Source organism: Podarcis muralis, chromosome 7, assembly GCF_964188315.1.
Source record: "Podarcis muralis chromosome 7, rPodMur119.hap1.1, whole genome shotgun sequence".
NCBI classification, from domain to species: Eukaryota; Metazoa; Chordata; class Lepidosauria; order Squamata; family Lacertidae; genus Podarcis; species Podarcis muralis.
In genome coordinates this window covers 77,761,200-77,774,859 of record NC_135661.1, presented here as the reverse complement: position 1 = coordinate 77,774,859, position 13,660 = coordinate 77,761,200, and the positions used below count along the sequence as shown (strand labels likewise).

Here is a 13,660-nt window from a genome sequence, read left to right as displayed (position 1 = left end):
TCTCAGTCTCAAACTGCTCTTCTGCGCCACAGAACAGAGAGATTGTAACAATCTCCTAAGATCTTACTGAGAAGAAACAGGTGTCAGAATATTCACATGATGATTTCTAACAGGGTCTCAACAGTTCTGGACAGCAAGTCATGCATCTAAGCTTTTAAAAGGGCTCCTGATGTTGTTGATAGTGGCAGTTTTGGCTTATAATGTGGCAATTGAGGGTGGTGTGGAATTGCTTGAACACACAGTAAAACGACTGGCACCTTCCCCCTGAGGTCTCCATTCCCTGCCTTCCTTCTGTCCTGCTCATACAGCCCCAAATGCTTCTCTTCTTTCTGACATAATGGCATTACTTAGAAACCCACAAACTATTTGTATAAACCATTTAAAAGTTCAAGCCAAGGCAATTACCCCTAGGACTGACATCACTATTTGTCTCCCACCACCTTCCTCCTCTGTCTAACTTAATGTGTGGAAGAGATATCTGACATGGGTCTGTGCTTTTTTTAAACGCTTACAAAATCTGGAATATTTAGGCACAAGTGCTTTGATCTGTACCAGCAACAACAGTTAAATAACTGCCTTTTTGGCTCTAATGGACATCCAATTTAATCTAGCTGCCTGTTTTTCGTATCAAAATGCTTTGAAAGTGGGCACCTCCCTCTTTTCCTACCATCTACAAGAAAGAAGATTCCACCTAAACATTAGGAAGAACTTCCTGACAGTAAGAGCTGTTCGACAGTGGAATTTGCTGCCAAGGAGTGTGGTGGAGTCTCCTCCTTTGGAGGTCTTTAAGCGGAGGCTTGACAACCATATGTCAGGAGTGCTCTGATGGTGTTTCCTGCTTGGCAGGGGGTTGGACTCGATGGCCCTTGTGGTCTCTTCCAACTCTATGATTCTATGATTCTATGATTCTATGATTCATCTAATATGCAAGAAGCAAGCTGCCTTTGGCCAATGATGCTACACCTGTCTTCTGCTCCCCAAAATTCTGCATTTGTCATATGCTCCAAGCTCAACTTAACCCGGTTCACTAAACTTTTGTAAGTTTTATTATTATTTTCCAAGAAAAATAAGACAAAAAAACTCCAGGCTCCCAGGGGAGTCCCATTTTTGTTTAGTATCAACTACAAACATACCATGGATCAATCAACACCCCCTCCCCACCTCCCTTGCAACAATCTGAACAAATGCCTTTGGGGTGGGGTGGGTGGGGGTGAGAAGGCAAAAGATGCTTTGGCAAACGGTACAAGGACAAGGAGTGTGTGTGTAGAATTCATCCATCCAAGAAAGGGGTGGTGGAAAGGTGGACATGTGTCTAAAAAGTGGGAGATTGGAACACACTGCGTCTTAGAAATCCAACATTTGAACCAAGAGGCAAGACAGTAACCCCCAAAAGTGGGGAATTTGTGGGGGGGGAGGCGTAACAAAGGAAGGCAGGTTTGTGGGACTGCCTCTCTAGGCATGTGGTGAAACGGTCACAAGGAAGAAGCGAAAGGAACCGGGTAGTAAAAGTTGTGTAAACCAAGTGATGGGGGGTGGGGGTGGGAAATCCAGCACTAGAAATCTGTGTGCTTAAGCAGTTTTCAGTACATGTTGTAAGTGGCTAGGGACATATATTGATGGGATCAGGGACACAAGCCCAGAGCCACCAGTTTTTACAGCAGCTGGCTGAGAGGTAAGATTCCATGCCAACTGAAGCAAAAATTTTAAAATGGCAGATGAACACAACACATAACATTTGCAAAATTATTCTACTGCTACTTGTTGGGAGGGCCCACCACTGTACAGAATGTAGCGTGTGAGCGCACCCCAAAAAATTCATGGATTCTTGGCATTTCGGCTTAAGCTACCCCTGGCAATTTCGCAGATGGCACAACCACATTTTCAGACTTATCTGTGCCTTCATAAGGACTAGCAACTTCTATCGCACACACTGTGTGACACCAGTGTGTGCGCGGCATGCCAGGTTGTTAAAACTGTCCCCCTTCTCTTTAGCCATAGGCCGGAGGCACAAACAGGGTTTGATAAGCCACAGGAGGCAGATGATGTACAACCCAGAAAATGCCAAGTTTGACAGGCCTAACTTAGCAGAGCCTTGGACTGTGAAGATGCTGACCTCTGCATTCCAATGTAAGCATGCGCCAACTGAACACAGACAAGAGACAGCCTGGGCAATGGTCGGAGGTCATACAAAGCAATGGCAGAATTCTGCTCTCCGGAAGATTTGTGCATATCCATCCATTTTCTATGAATTTATGCAAGCTTCTTGTGAAATTGGGATTCAAAGGTGGCTGGGCTTGTTTTGCAGAATCAGTGGGGTGCTGAGGTTGCTCTGCCCCTCCTACGTGCACATCTCAACAATGCACAAGTTAGTCAGGTTGCAGAATATGCCGTTTCTGAGGGTGGAACCGGGGTTCTCTGACCACACACACTTTGGCTTTTTTTTCAGCATGGTATACACAGCTTGGGCTATGGGGAGGCGGAGAGAACACACACGTCAACTTGGCACTGTAGGGGGGGGGGGAACAGCGGCAAGACCCGCAACAAAAGAGCTGAGCAACTATGGGTCCTCAAAGCGCATCTCTGTGTAAACCCCAAACCCCCTCTCCCTTGCCGTTATTTACAATGATCCCACCGCACCCACCAAGCATCCAAGTTAGCCAATTTCCTCCCCGCACCCCCGCGTTGTCCAGTCACTTCAGATCTCCGCTCTACGGCCTCTCTCCGTTGCTGTGGCCTTTGCTTTGGGACAAGTCATCCCCCACTTCCCCGTCCTCGTGCACCCGCTGGTGGAGCGTGAGGTTGCGCAGCTGCCGGAAGCTCTTGCTGCAGCGCATGCACGGGTAGGGCCGCCCCGCCGCAGCGGCCGCGTGGATCTGCTGGTGGGCCGCCAGCTTGGACGGGTAGCAGAAGCTCTTCCCGCAGCGGTTGCAGGGGTAAGGCCGCTGCCCCGTGTGCGTGCGGCGGTGGGCAGCCAGCTTGGAAGGGTAGCAGAAGCTCTTCGGGCAGTCGGCGCATTTGTAGGGGCGCTCGGGCGTGTGGATCCACTGGTGGGCGGCCAGCTTGGAGCGGTGTCCGAAGCGCTTGGGGCAGAGCGTGCAGGGGTAGGGCCGCTCGCCGGTGTGCGTGCGGCGGTGGGCCGCCAGCTTGGACGGGTAGCTGAAACTCTTGGGGCAGTCGGGGCATTTGTACGGGCGCTCGGCGCAATGGGTCCACTGGTGCGTGGCCAGCTTGGAGCGGTACACGAAGCGCTTGCCGCAGTCTTTGCACTGGTAGGGGCGCTCGGAGGGCAGCACGGCCGGGGGGCGGGGGCGGCGGGGCCGGGCAGGCTTGGGTGACTCCGTGGCGGGCGGTGAAGACAGAGCCGCGGGCGAAGGCGACTTGGTGTTCTCTTTCAGGGCCTGCGAGTCTGGAAGGGGAGGGGAAAGGAGGGTGTCAGAAGCTGGCCATCCTCATCAACCAGGGGGCCATTCCCACATCTAGCCATTTCTCTGTCCCACCTCTCTAGCTTCTCATCAGTCAACTCACTAAATGGGGACTGATGCACCCTGCTGCAACTCACCTCCCGAAGTCAGCACAATCCCTGTAGTTCCCTGTGGAAGAGAACTGATCGCTAATTCCCTCTAGGAATTGTAGCTCTTGGAGGGGAACGAGACCTCCTAAGAACTCTCAGCACTCTGAACAAGCTATAACTCCCAGGATTCTTTGCAGGGGGGACGACTCTAGTTGTTGTTAATACTTTTATTAGTTTTTTCATGACACAGTAAGAGATACACTAAGCTACCAGGGAAAAGGAAAAACGCTAAGGTAAATAAAAAACAAAAACAGCTACAAAAAGTAATACAGCCGTACCTTAGTTCTCGAACGCCTTGGTACTCGCACGTTTTGGCTCCCGAACGCCGCAAACCCAGAAGTAAGTGTTCCGGTTTGCAAACGTTTTTTCGGAAGCCAAACATCCGACACAGCTTACACGGTGTCCAATTGGGTGCAGGAAGCTCCTGCAGCCAATCAGAAGCCACGCCTTGGTTTTCGAACCATTTTGGGAGTCGAACGGACTCCCAGAATGTATTAAGTTTGAGTACCAAGGTACCACTGTAATAGCATACAAGGTCTTCTCTTAAAAGTAGTTCTTAACCCTTACTGCAGATGGCCCTCCCAGCTCTCACCTGGGATCTTTATCCTCCCTGTCAACCAATATTTCCCCGCCTCCCACCCAGGGCCCCTCCATCAACCATCTACGACCCTCAAGAGTGTACAATCCCTGGACCCTAATAAAATTTCCAAACAGAGAACACCAAAGAAGAAAAGAAAAAGAAAGAAGCAGGGAAAAGAGAGAAAACGAAAGAAAAATGAAGTAATAAAGAAAAAAATTCCCATTTTCCATCTTCCAGTTACATTAAAAAATTTATTTAAGGCATCATTCCATGGTTAACACCCATCTTCTCCACTTTCTGCTAAACAATATTTCTTTTAAATCCAAGTGTCTCAACTTCATTCATTTCCTTTTGGAGGGAAAGCCATAGCTGTTTAAAGCGGTATCACAGGGCTTTAGATTTATGGTGTGCACGTGCCCTAAGTCCTAGGAGATCAGGTCAGGATGCTCCAGGCTGGTTTTCCAGACGCCCCCTTACCCGCAACACTGCTGCTCAGAGGGTTGGTGCCCACGCTGATCTTGCTGTTGCTCATGCAAGGCTGTTCCCCCCTTTCCAGCATCAGGACAAGGCTTGGTCGGGCGAGAATGTAACCTGCACAAACAGAGGGAAATAGTTTTATCACCATGGCACGGTCATCCATTGTGAAGATAGAATATATAAAGAGAAACTCGGGAATCAATGTTCTGAGAAGCGCAAGACAGAAACACAGGAAACTGCCTTACATCCAGTCAGATGTTCCTTTTACATTGTTCGTTCCGTTTCTGCTCATTGTGGGGGGCAGAGGGAGACTGAAACCTTGTCCTTGGCTGCTAGAAATCCTACAGAGCCACTCACTCTCTGGCCTGGGAGATTGGTCGTGCACTTTCAAGCCTACTTATCTAGGCCTAAGGACTAGGAACTTGGTGGGGCTTTTTGAAACAAAACACAAGAAATGTATTTATATATTTATTTCCTCACTAAGAACCTTGATTTGGCACCCAGTAAAAGATTCCTGGTGCTGCCGCTGGACACTTGGCCCTAGGCACAAGGCATCTGTGTGCAAAACAGGAGTCGTTAGATTCCCTAAATAAATAAATAAATTCAAAAACCAACTTAAGTGGCTCCGATTTTGATTGGAGGAGCAGAGCTGAAGGCTCCCACCCCCACTGGAGATTTTCCCTCCAGAAGTTATTAGCCCTGTTTGAAAGGGATGGAGGGTAGAATAAAGGAATGCATTTTTTAATACCAGTAGCAGTGGTGATGGGGATTTTGACTGGGGGAAAGAGGGCAGGGAGAAAAAAATTAAACAACTGCCAGCGACCCCTGGCACTGCAAATCGAATAAAAACTGCTCGCTCGCTCTCCTGACAGTGATGTGGGCTTTCGGGGACATTTTATGTCCTGATGCCCCAAAGCGATTGGGATTCGATTGAGCATGCTTGACTTACATTTAGTCAACATTTCTAAAAATATGCACCCTATGTTCATTTTGCATGTTGTATAAGTAGCTCAAAAGTGTTTCCCCCCCTAATAGCTTGTATTTAGGGGGGGGGGGGAGAGAATGGTAACTGCCCTGAGATCTACGGGTATAGGGAGGTATACAAATTTAATAAATAACAATGATAAATAAAATTTGAACTGACATATTTGATTGTCGGGGGTGGGGGGAACACAACAAAGCATGCTTAGCATAGGAGAATGTTACAATCAAACCAATTTAGAGTTTCTTCCAGATTATTTCTTGTCGAAATACTTACACATAGCTCAATCGCACACACTTCTCTTTTCAAATGAAAATCTGTTAATACACTCATTTCAGCATGCCTTGGAAGCTGCCAACTGGACTCGATATAACACTGGCATCCCATTCATTATGTTGCTAATTCATCTTAATGAAGCAATGCATCGTAGATAGAGATTTAACAGGGAAATATATAGCAACGGGAAAACGTATCGCCACCCCGCTCCCATCACTCACAATGACGTTTAATTTAAAAAATAAAATAAAATGCAGAAATCCAGTCCCCTCACATCTTGTGCAGGCTTGTAAAACAGCCCCATGCCTGGTTGCCTATGGCGAGCGAGAAGCAGCTCAAGGTGACTAGGGAGGCCAGATCTGTGCAAATAGGCCTTTCCCCCCCCCCGTTTCCAAGCCTCACACAACCTTTACGAGGACGCATGGGCAAACGGGCTGGTTATTCCTGCACCATCATTTACAGGCTTGGCCTCGGTTTTGCCAGGGTCAGGCGGGCAGCGTATGGATCAGAACTGTGTTAACTAATGGTACTTCAATCGCAGGGTTCCCTCATGGCTTCATGTCTCCCGAAAGGCCCCGGGATCCAATTACTGCTCGATTCTGCTCTTGGCCTAAGTGTGGAGTTGCTATGGAAACTCGCTTGGAATACAGGCCAGAGAGGAGGAGTTGGTGGATAAGGCAGAGAGGAGAAAGAAAACTAACAGCATTTGCAAACCAAGTATTACAGGGAAAAGCTTTCAGATCAGATGGTGCCCTATGCAAAAGAGGGCCAGACCCCAATATCCTCCCTTCCAGTAGCTTCCTGATGGCAGGAAGCTGCAGAAACAATATCTGCTGGAAACAGACCATTGGCCGTGCTGGCTGGCGCTGGAGACAGTTGGGAGGCCAGCAACGAATTGGGACCACGTCCACACATTTAAAGCACCGAGATGCCCCTTCACACAGTCATGGCTTTCCCCCAAGGAATTCTGGGAACTGTAGTTTGTTCAGGCTGCTGAGAGTTGTTGGCAATGCATTCCCCTCACAGCGCTACAGTTCCCAGAGCTCCTTGCGAAAAGGGACTTATGTTTTGTTTGTTGTGTTGCGCATTTTTTGTGTTTTTATATTGTAAACTGCCACACGATCCCCGGGTGAAGGGCGGGATAGAAATTCAATTACTATTACTAATAATAATAACAACAGTAAATCACAGAAATCACATCACTGCATGTTTACTCAGTTGAGAAGGGCTCTGACTTGGGCAGGTACCTCTTTCAAGCACAGTCCTTTATATTTTTAGAGGGGGGAGCGATGCCTCAGGACCTAGCAAGGCAAATGTTTGCATATGCAACAATTACAAGCAAAACAGCTTATATAAACTATTATATATAAATAGCTTATACATACAGTATGTTTAAAGAGCAAGCTGTTGGCTTTCCAGGGAAGTTCAGTTTCGCAGTCTGAAATCCCAGACACACTTATCCGCATGCAAGCACCACTGGACACCGTGGGTGTTACTTTTGAGTAAGCACACATAGGATTGTGGTGGAACGGGAGTTGTTTGGTGCTGGGCCCAAATCATTTGAGCGTCAGCCCCCTGACCTAGTTCCTTAAGAAGAGGGTGTTCAGGATGTAGAGTTTGCACCAGCCACGAACCACAATGTTTTCATCATAGCATTTTTCTTTTAAAAAATGCAACCAAGGCAGCCATCCTCTGCACACTTACCTGGGAGTAAGCCCCATGAAGCAGAGTGGCACTTACTTCCCAGTAACACAGACAACAGCTCTTGCTGCTATGGGGCAGCACCCTTCCCTTACAGCTGGCCCTCCTTCCCCAAAACCAGTCAGACAGTGGACAGGAGACCAGGAGCTTGAAATGCGATTCGTATTACCACCGAGGGAAATCTGGATTTGGTGCAATGCACCCGGCTTCACACCATATTGGGGTGTGTGCTTTCAAACCGGTTTAATCTTTTGGGGGGGAGGGGCGGAGAGGAAAATAAAAACTGCCCCCTTCTTCACCCGGACGCGCCAAGGCCTGGAGCAAATGCAAAACCACCTTCAAATCCGAATGCAGCGGGGACTCCCCGTTTTTTGGCACCCCACCGCTGGGCATCCCTCGCCTTTTCACCGCATCTATGCATGCAGCTGAGCAGCTGGGCCTTCCTCCTGCTGCCCGCCCGCCCCCTCATCCCCCCCAGACGCCACTCACCGGCCCGGGAGCCTCCCCCGGCCTCAGGCTGCCTCTGGGGTCTCCCCTTCATGAGCCGATCGCGCCGGGTCATGCTGTCCCCGCGGGGGGCCAGGTCGTGCGCCCCACCGCATCCCTTCCCAGGCCGGACCCCAGCGACGGGCGGGCGCAGCAGCAGCAGCACCACCAATCCGGCTGGCTGACTGGCGAGGAGGGGTCTTTCCTTACTCGCAGCTTCCTCGGCCAATCCGCGCCTTCCCCGGTATTTATTTATTTATTTTGCAAAGTAGGGGTATGTGTGTGTTGGGGAAGGAGGGGGGGGGGATTTAATAAACGTGATGAGGTCGCGATGACGGAAACGGCCGTCCCTGGGAGCTCTTCAATTTGCAGACCTAGACCCCCACCATCGTGCATGCAACTAAATTCTGTTTAGAACCGAAATCATTCATTCCAATTGTGCCTGCTCTGAGCTGGGCGAAGTGGGGGGGAGCTGGATGATTATTATTATTATTATTATTATTATTATTATTATTATTAAATAAATAAATACTCTTGTTAGCAATGTTTACTTGAAAGCAAACTCTTGCAAAATCTTACGCATGCATGGTTACTGGTTAGTTAAGACCTACTAAATAAATATACAAAACAAAACCCCTCTGGACGTCAGAGGATGCTGCTACCAGCCTATGCAGTAGGGCTACTTGGAAGTAAGCCCCGCTGAGTTCAGGGCCACTTACAGCTTAAGCAATTATATGCATGTGGCCGGGTGCTTCCATGCAGACATATTTCGGAAAGAAGACCCGCTAGATCTTACTGCCCAATATATATAGCCAGCGCTATATAACGATGCACCACCACCTCTCCGTTCAAGGCCATATCCTAACCAGTTACAGGTAGGTAGCCCTGTTGGTCTGCCGCAGTCGAAACAAAATTAAAAAATTCCTTCCAGTAGCACCTTAGAGACCAATAACAAACTTAGTTGGTCTCTAAGGTGCTAGTGGGAGGAATTTTTTATATCCTAACCAGGTTTACCTAGCAGTAGAGAGACTCCGGGCTTAACCTCTTACACGCACCTCCTTCAGGATGGAAATGTGCGTGGCTTCAGTTCCTCCACGATGTGGCACTGCCAGCCAGGTTGCGCTTAAGGGCCCTGCTGCACCTTCTGCTGAGAGGACATCTGCCCTAACTCCTGTCCTGATGGCGCCAAACTTAAGTCCCATCCCATCGATTTCTACTTGGCTTCCTTCCAAGAAAGCAGGAAGCTCACTGAATGCAGCAAGGTACTTGCCTCGAGGACTAACCTGGATATGAGAGGGCTGCGTGGGTGTTTAATTTTGCAGCCTCTGTTCCTAAAGAGAGGAAGCTGGTCCTTAAGTCTGCCCTGGGGCGGCAGAATTTTACTCCTTCAATGCCTGCTCCCTAACTCGAGAAAGACAGGGAGGGTGGTGCTAATTTTCAGGGAAGAGAGGAGCCCACCTTTTCTGTGCATTATTATTGCTTACTATTAAGACTGCAGCCCTGCAGACGGACACAGACTTTAAAGCAAGGCGGTGTTGGAAGGAAGGAAATGTTATTACACCTCTACCCTGCCTTTCTTCCATGGAAGTCCAGGGGAGGCGTTTCCCAAACATTCCTCATGATCTGGACACTGACCAGACCAGAACCTGCGTAACTTGAGCCGAGACGGTTGGAACAAGATGCCTTTAGGCCATGATGTCCCAGGACCCTTAAAAACAGGCAGGATTTCAAGTATCAAGAATCCAGAGTTTCAGAGAGACCCGCTTTGGAAGATCATATTGCATCAAGGGGGTGGGTGCAATTTTAAGAGCGTTTCTTGCATTGGCTAAAAAAAAAAACTTCTAAAGAACTGTATTATTCTCCCGCTTTTCTTTTACGCATAGATTTTTATGCTTTGGGCATGCAAATAATAAATTATTATTATTAAGCTGCTTCTTAGAATGAAGCTGAGGAAGCACAGGCAACGGGAGCAGCGAAGAGCTCTTCAATTTGGTTTAGTTTTGGAAAGTACCGTACATTGAAATGCAAAACTCCGCGCTGCCTAGAAGTGCGCGCGCGCGCAAACAGACGGGAAAACGCGAAAATAAAAATATTTTTTTAAAAAAGAGTATATCACAAGCAGCCGAAGGAAGCGCGATTATACAAAAACCAGAAGCAATCTATACGGAACAGAAGAGGAACTACCTGCAGCAGAATCAACTGAGCAAGCCTTGCTGGCAAAATGAGCACGCCCGGGCAGAACCACATCCAGGGATGATTTCATATTCACCCCTCCGCCGAATGGTTTCGCCCACAGAGGAGCGCGGATAAACGACGTTTAACGGTGGCTGGAGACGGACAAACCTAATCGCCTTTTTCTTTTTGTTCTTTTTTGCCAATGAGCTTGTGTTCTGAGTTCTATGCTGTCCAGATTTTCCTCCAATAGAAAAGCCTTCTGGACGTGTAGCAAATGCAGCATTTTTCTGGCAGACAAACGTCTAAGCTGCTTTCCACTGGTCCATCTAGCTCAGTATTGTCCACACTGCCTTGGCAGCAAGCCATCTAGGATTTCAGACGAGGGTTTTTCCCCAACCCAGCCTAGAGATTGAACCCCAGGACCTTTTGCATGCAAAGCAGTTGCTCAGCCACTGAGCAGCAGCTCTTTCCCTCGTTAATGTCTGTGTTACAAACTAAAGTTAGTCACACTCCAGGAGCGGGTCAACGTTTTAAAGGGGTGGGAGCTATTTACTGATGCTGTATTAGGATGGATGGATGTGTGAGCATTATTATATACAAACGCCTTTGGAAAATCTATTTGTGTTCCAGAATAGTCTCACATTAAGTCAAGGCCGTTTTTACCAGGGATGAAAGCTAGGCATTTAGACTTTGTGCTGAAATTTGCCAGAACCTGTTCTGCCTCCTATACAGACATCCCTGCCCCGCCCCCTATATAAAACAGGAAATGTCAGTTTGCAGCCTTTTTAATAAGTAAGTAAAGAATAGGGGCATTTCTACCTGCAAAATAGAAGGCTGTGTGTAAGTCAGTGGTGGTGTAGTGCTTAGATGGTCCAAAAAGGGCATGGGAGAAGAGGATTCAAATTCTCACTCGGCCACAAAGCTCACTGGGTGACCTCGGGCCAGTCACTGCCTTTCATCCTAACCTACCTCACAGGGTAGTTGTGAGGTTTAAATGAGGAGAGAGGCGGAGTGCCATGTATGCCCCTTGAACTTCTTAGATAAAAAAGTGGGATATAAATGGAATAAATAAGGAAGGAAGCCCAATAAAAGACCACTTTTTCTACCATGATCTGCTGTGTTGCAAGTAAAACCTCTTTCCCTGTTCTCTCTCTCTCTATCAAAAGTACCCACCCACACAATGCAAAAAATAAAATTAAAATGTATCCCCCCCCCCATCTCACGCAAGAATACCGTACATCTCTTGCCCTTTGGGCTATAGAAAACGACGATGTTAAACATTGAAATTGAAGTGTAATTGCACTAGTTAAAGATTTCCAGCTCTCCACCCTAAAGATAATGTATATATACACCTCGACTGTGTGCTCTGGCTATGTATAGTCATATCCCTCCATATTGTATTGCACCAACAAATCCCACTGCCTCACCTTTTACACACAGACATGCCCTACCCTCTAGTGCTCGCACAGCGTCCCCCAAGTCACACAGCAAACTGCAGTAATATCCATGTAGCTTAAGTACACACATTTTAGCGTTGTAAAACAGAAAAACGAGGCTGCCCTTTGCACAAAGAACGATAGCATGTAATCGTAGCAGGCTTCTTGTTTACGAGAACCTCCCTGCACGTAGACTTTACACCTGCCGGTTCAGCTCTACTTTGAGCTAGCCAGGTGCCCTTGCCTGTCTTTGATTTTAAAAGTGTTATAGTGATGGTAGTTCATTGAAATGAATGATATACCCACTTTGTGAATGTGGATTAGACTACCCTACTTTGTGAGTGGAAGAATATATAGTCTTAGCTGCTGGGACAGGTGCATTGCATTTCAGGGGTGGGAGGCCCAAGTCCCAGATTTTTTGCACTGGGCCACGGATCTTCTGCCCCCCCCCCCCCAGGGACGCGGACTTATAAAAAATATTGGGGGGGCCCGGGAAAGCTCATGAATAATAAATAAGCTCATGAATATGCAAATAAAGTGGCGCCGCCTCCTCGTGAGCGAATAGGGGAGAGCGTGCTGCGCCTATTAATCAGCTCCAAAGGAAATTGGGTGGAGCTTTTGCTCGGGAGGGAGGGCAGGAGGCATGCAGCCCGCCCCTCCCTGTGCATTTTGGGCTGGGGGAGGGGCGGCGATGGCGCTCTGCTGGAGGGGTGCCGGAGATTATTGGGGGGGCAGAGCCCCCCCAAACGAATTTTTGAGGGGGCTCGGGCCCCCTCAAGCCCCATGGAGTCGGCGCCTATGCCCCCCCCCCATTTTAAAAACCTTATTTTTTAATTTATTTTAATTTGCTTATAGGATGGTCTTGCATGCTGCAAAGTGCAGTGCTGGTGATTTCCCAGCCAGCCAAAGACTTAAACATACACCTTTGCAGATAATCACACATAGGTAAAGGTAAAGGTACCCCTGCCCGTACGGGCCAGTCTTGACAGACTCTGGGGTTGTGCGCTCATCTCACTCTATAGGCCGGGAGCCAGCGCTGTCCGCAGACACTTCCGGGTCACGTGGCCAGCGTGACAAGCTACATCTGGCAAGCACACGGAAACGCCGTTTACCTTCCCGCTGGTAAGCGGTCCCTATTTATCTACTTGCACCCGGGGGTGCTTTCGAACTGCTAGGTTGGCAGGCGCTGGGACCAAACGACAGGAGCGCACCCCGCCGCGGGGATTCGAACCGCCGATCATGCGATCAGCAAGTCCTAGGCGCTGAGGTTTTACCCACAGCGCCACCCGCGTCCACTTAATCACACGTAGGCAAATAGTATTCAACAGTGCGTCTTAGCCTTAAATTAAATACTTCACAATGGCCAGTCCCTAAGGCAGTACTGATCAGTGACTGCAGAAGGTGGAAAAGGTAGGAACCTCAGGCAGGAAGAGGATTGAATAAATCCTAGCCAAAGGAAGATATAATATACTGCAAGGCAAAATGCTGAAGGTTCTTCATTCTTACCCATGTGTGCATGAATGGACTGTGTGCATGAATGTGTGTTGAAGGGGGTGAACTCCGCCAAATGGGTTTCTCTGGAATGTATTATCTGAGCAATCAATCATCTGGCGGAGTCAATCTGGTGGAGTCCATAAGAACTCTCATTCCTAGAATGTGTTTATCTGGACAAGTTGGCTCTCTAGCTCTTATCGCGACTTGTGGCAAGGGTTCTGTGGAAGACGCTTTGCCCTTGGGACCAAAGCCCAGGTTAAGAGTTTTCTGCCGGTAAATCTTGTGATTACAGTAGCATTAAACAGGACTTTTTGGCACGCCGGCTCTTGCTCCTGCATTCATAAAAAGGTTCGTCAGTTGGCAGGAAAAGCCAAAACAAGGAGAGGGCTCCTGCCGGTGCGTGGCGCTTTAAGGAGGCTCGCAGCCCGCCCACTTTTCCGCCGCCGCTCCTGACCCAGCCTCTGAACTTTTAAAGGGCGTCG

The 13,660-nt window shown here is 48.4% G+C and overlaps 1 protein-coding gene across 4 annotated transcripts; it reads right to left on the bottom strand.

Moving 5' to 3' along the window:
- Nucleotides 1-1,028: 1,028 nt before the first annotated feature.
- On the bottom strand, nt 1,029-10,403 carry ZNF575 (zinc finger protein 575). Of its 4 annotated transcripts, none has more exons than XM_028742400.2 (3): nt 10,258-10,403; nt 4,629-4,742; nt 1,029-3,406 (listed from the first exon to the last, which is right to left on the bottom strand). In XM_028742400.2, the coding sequence occupies exons 1-3, from the start codon at nt 10,334-10,336 to the stop codon at nt 2,709-2,711; spliced, it is 891 nt and encodes a 296-aa protein (XP_028598233.2). In that variant the 5' UTR covers nt 10,337-10,403; the 3' UTR covers nt 1,029-2,708. The 4 variants fall into 4 exon arrangements, with proteins under 4 accessions (XP_028598233.2, XP_077788293.1, XP_077788291.1 ...); XM_077932167.1 differs by lacking the exon at nt 10,258-10,403 and adding an exon at nt 8,077-8,266; XM_077932165.1 differs by lacking the exon at nt 10,258-10,403 and adding an exon at nt 6,732-7,059.
- Nucleotides 10,404-13,660: the final 3,257 nt, after the last annotated feature.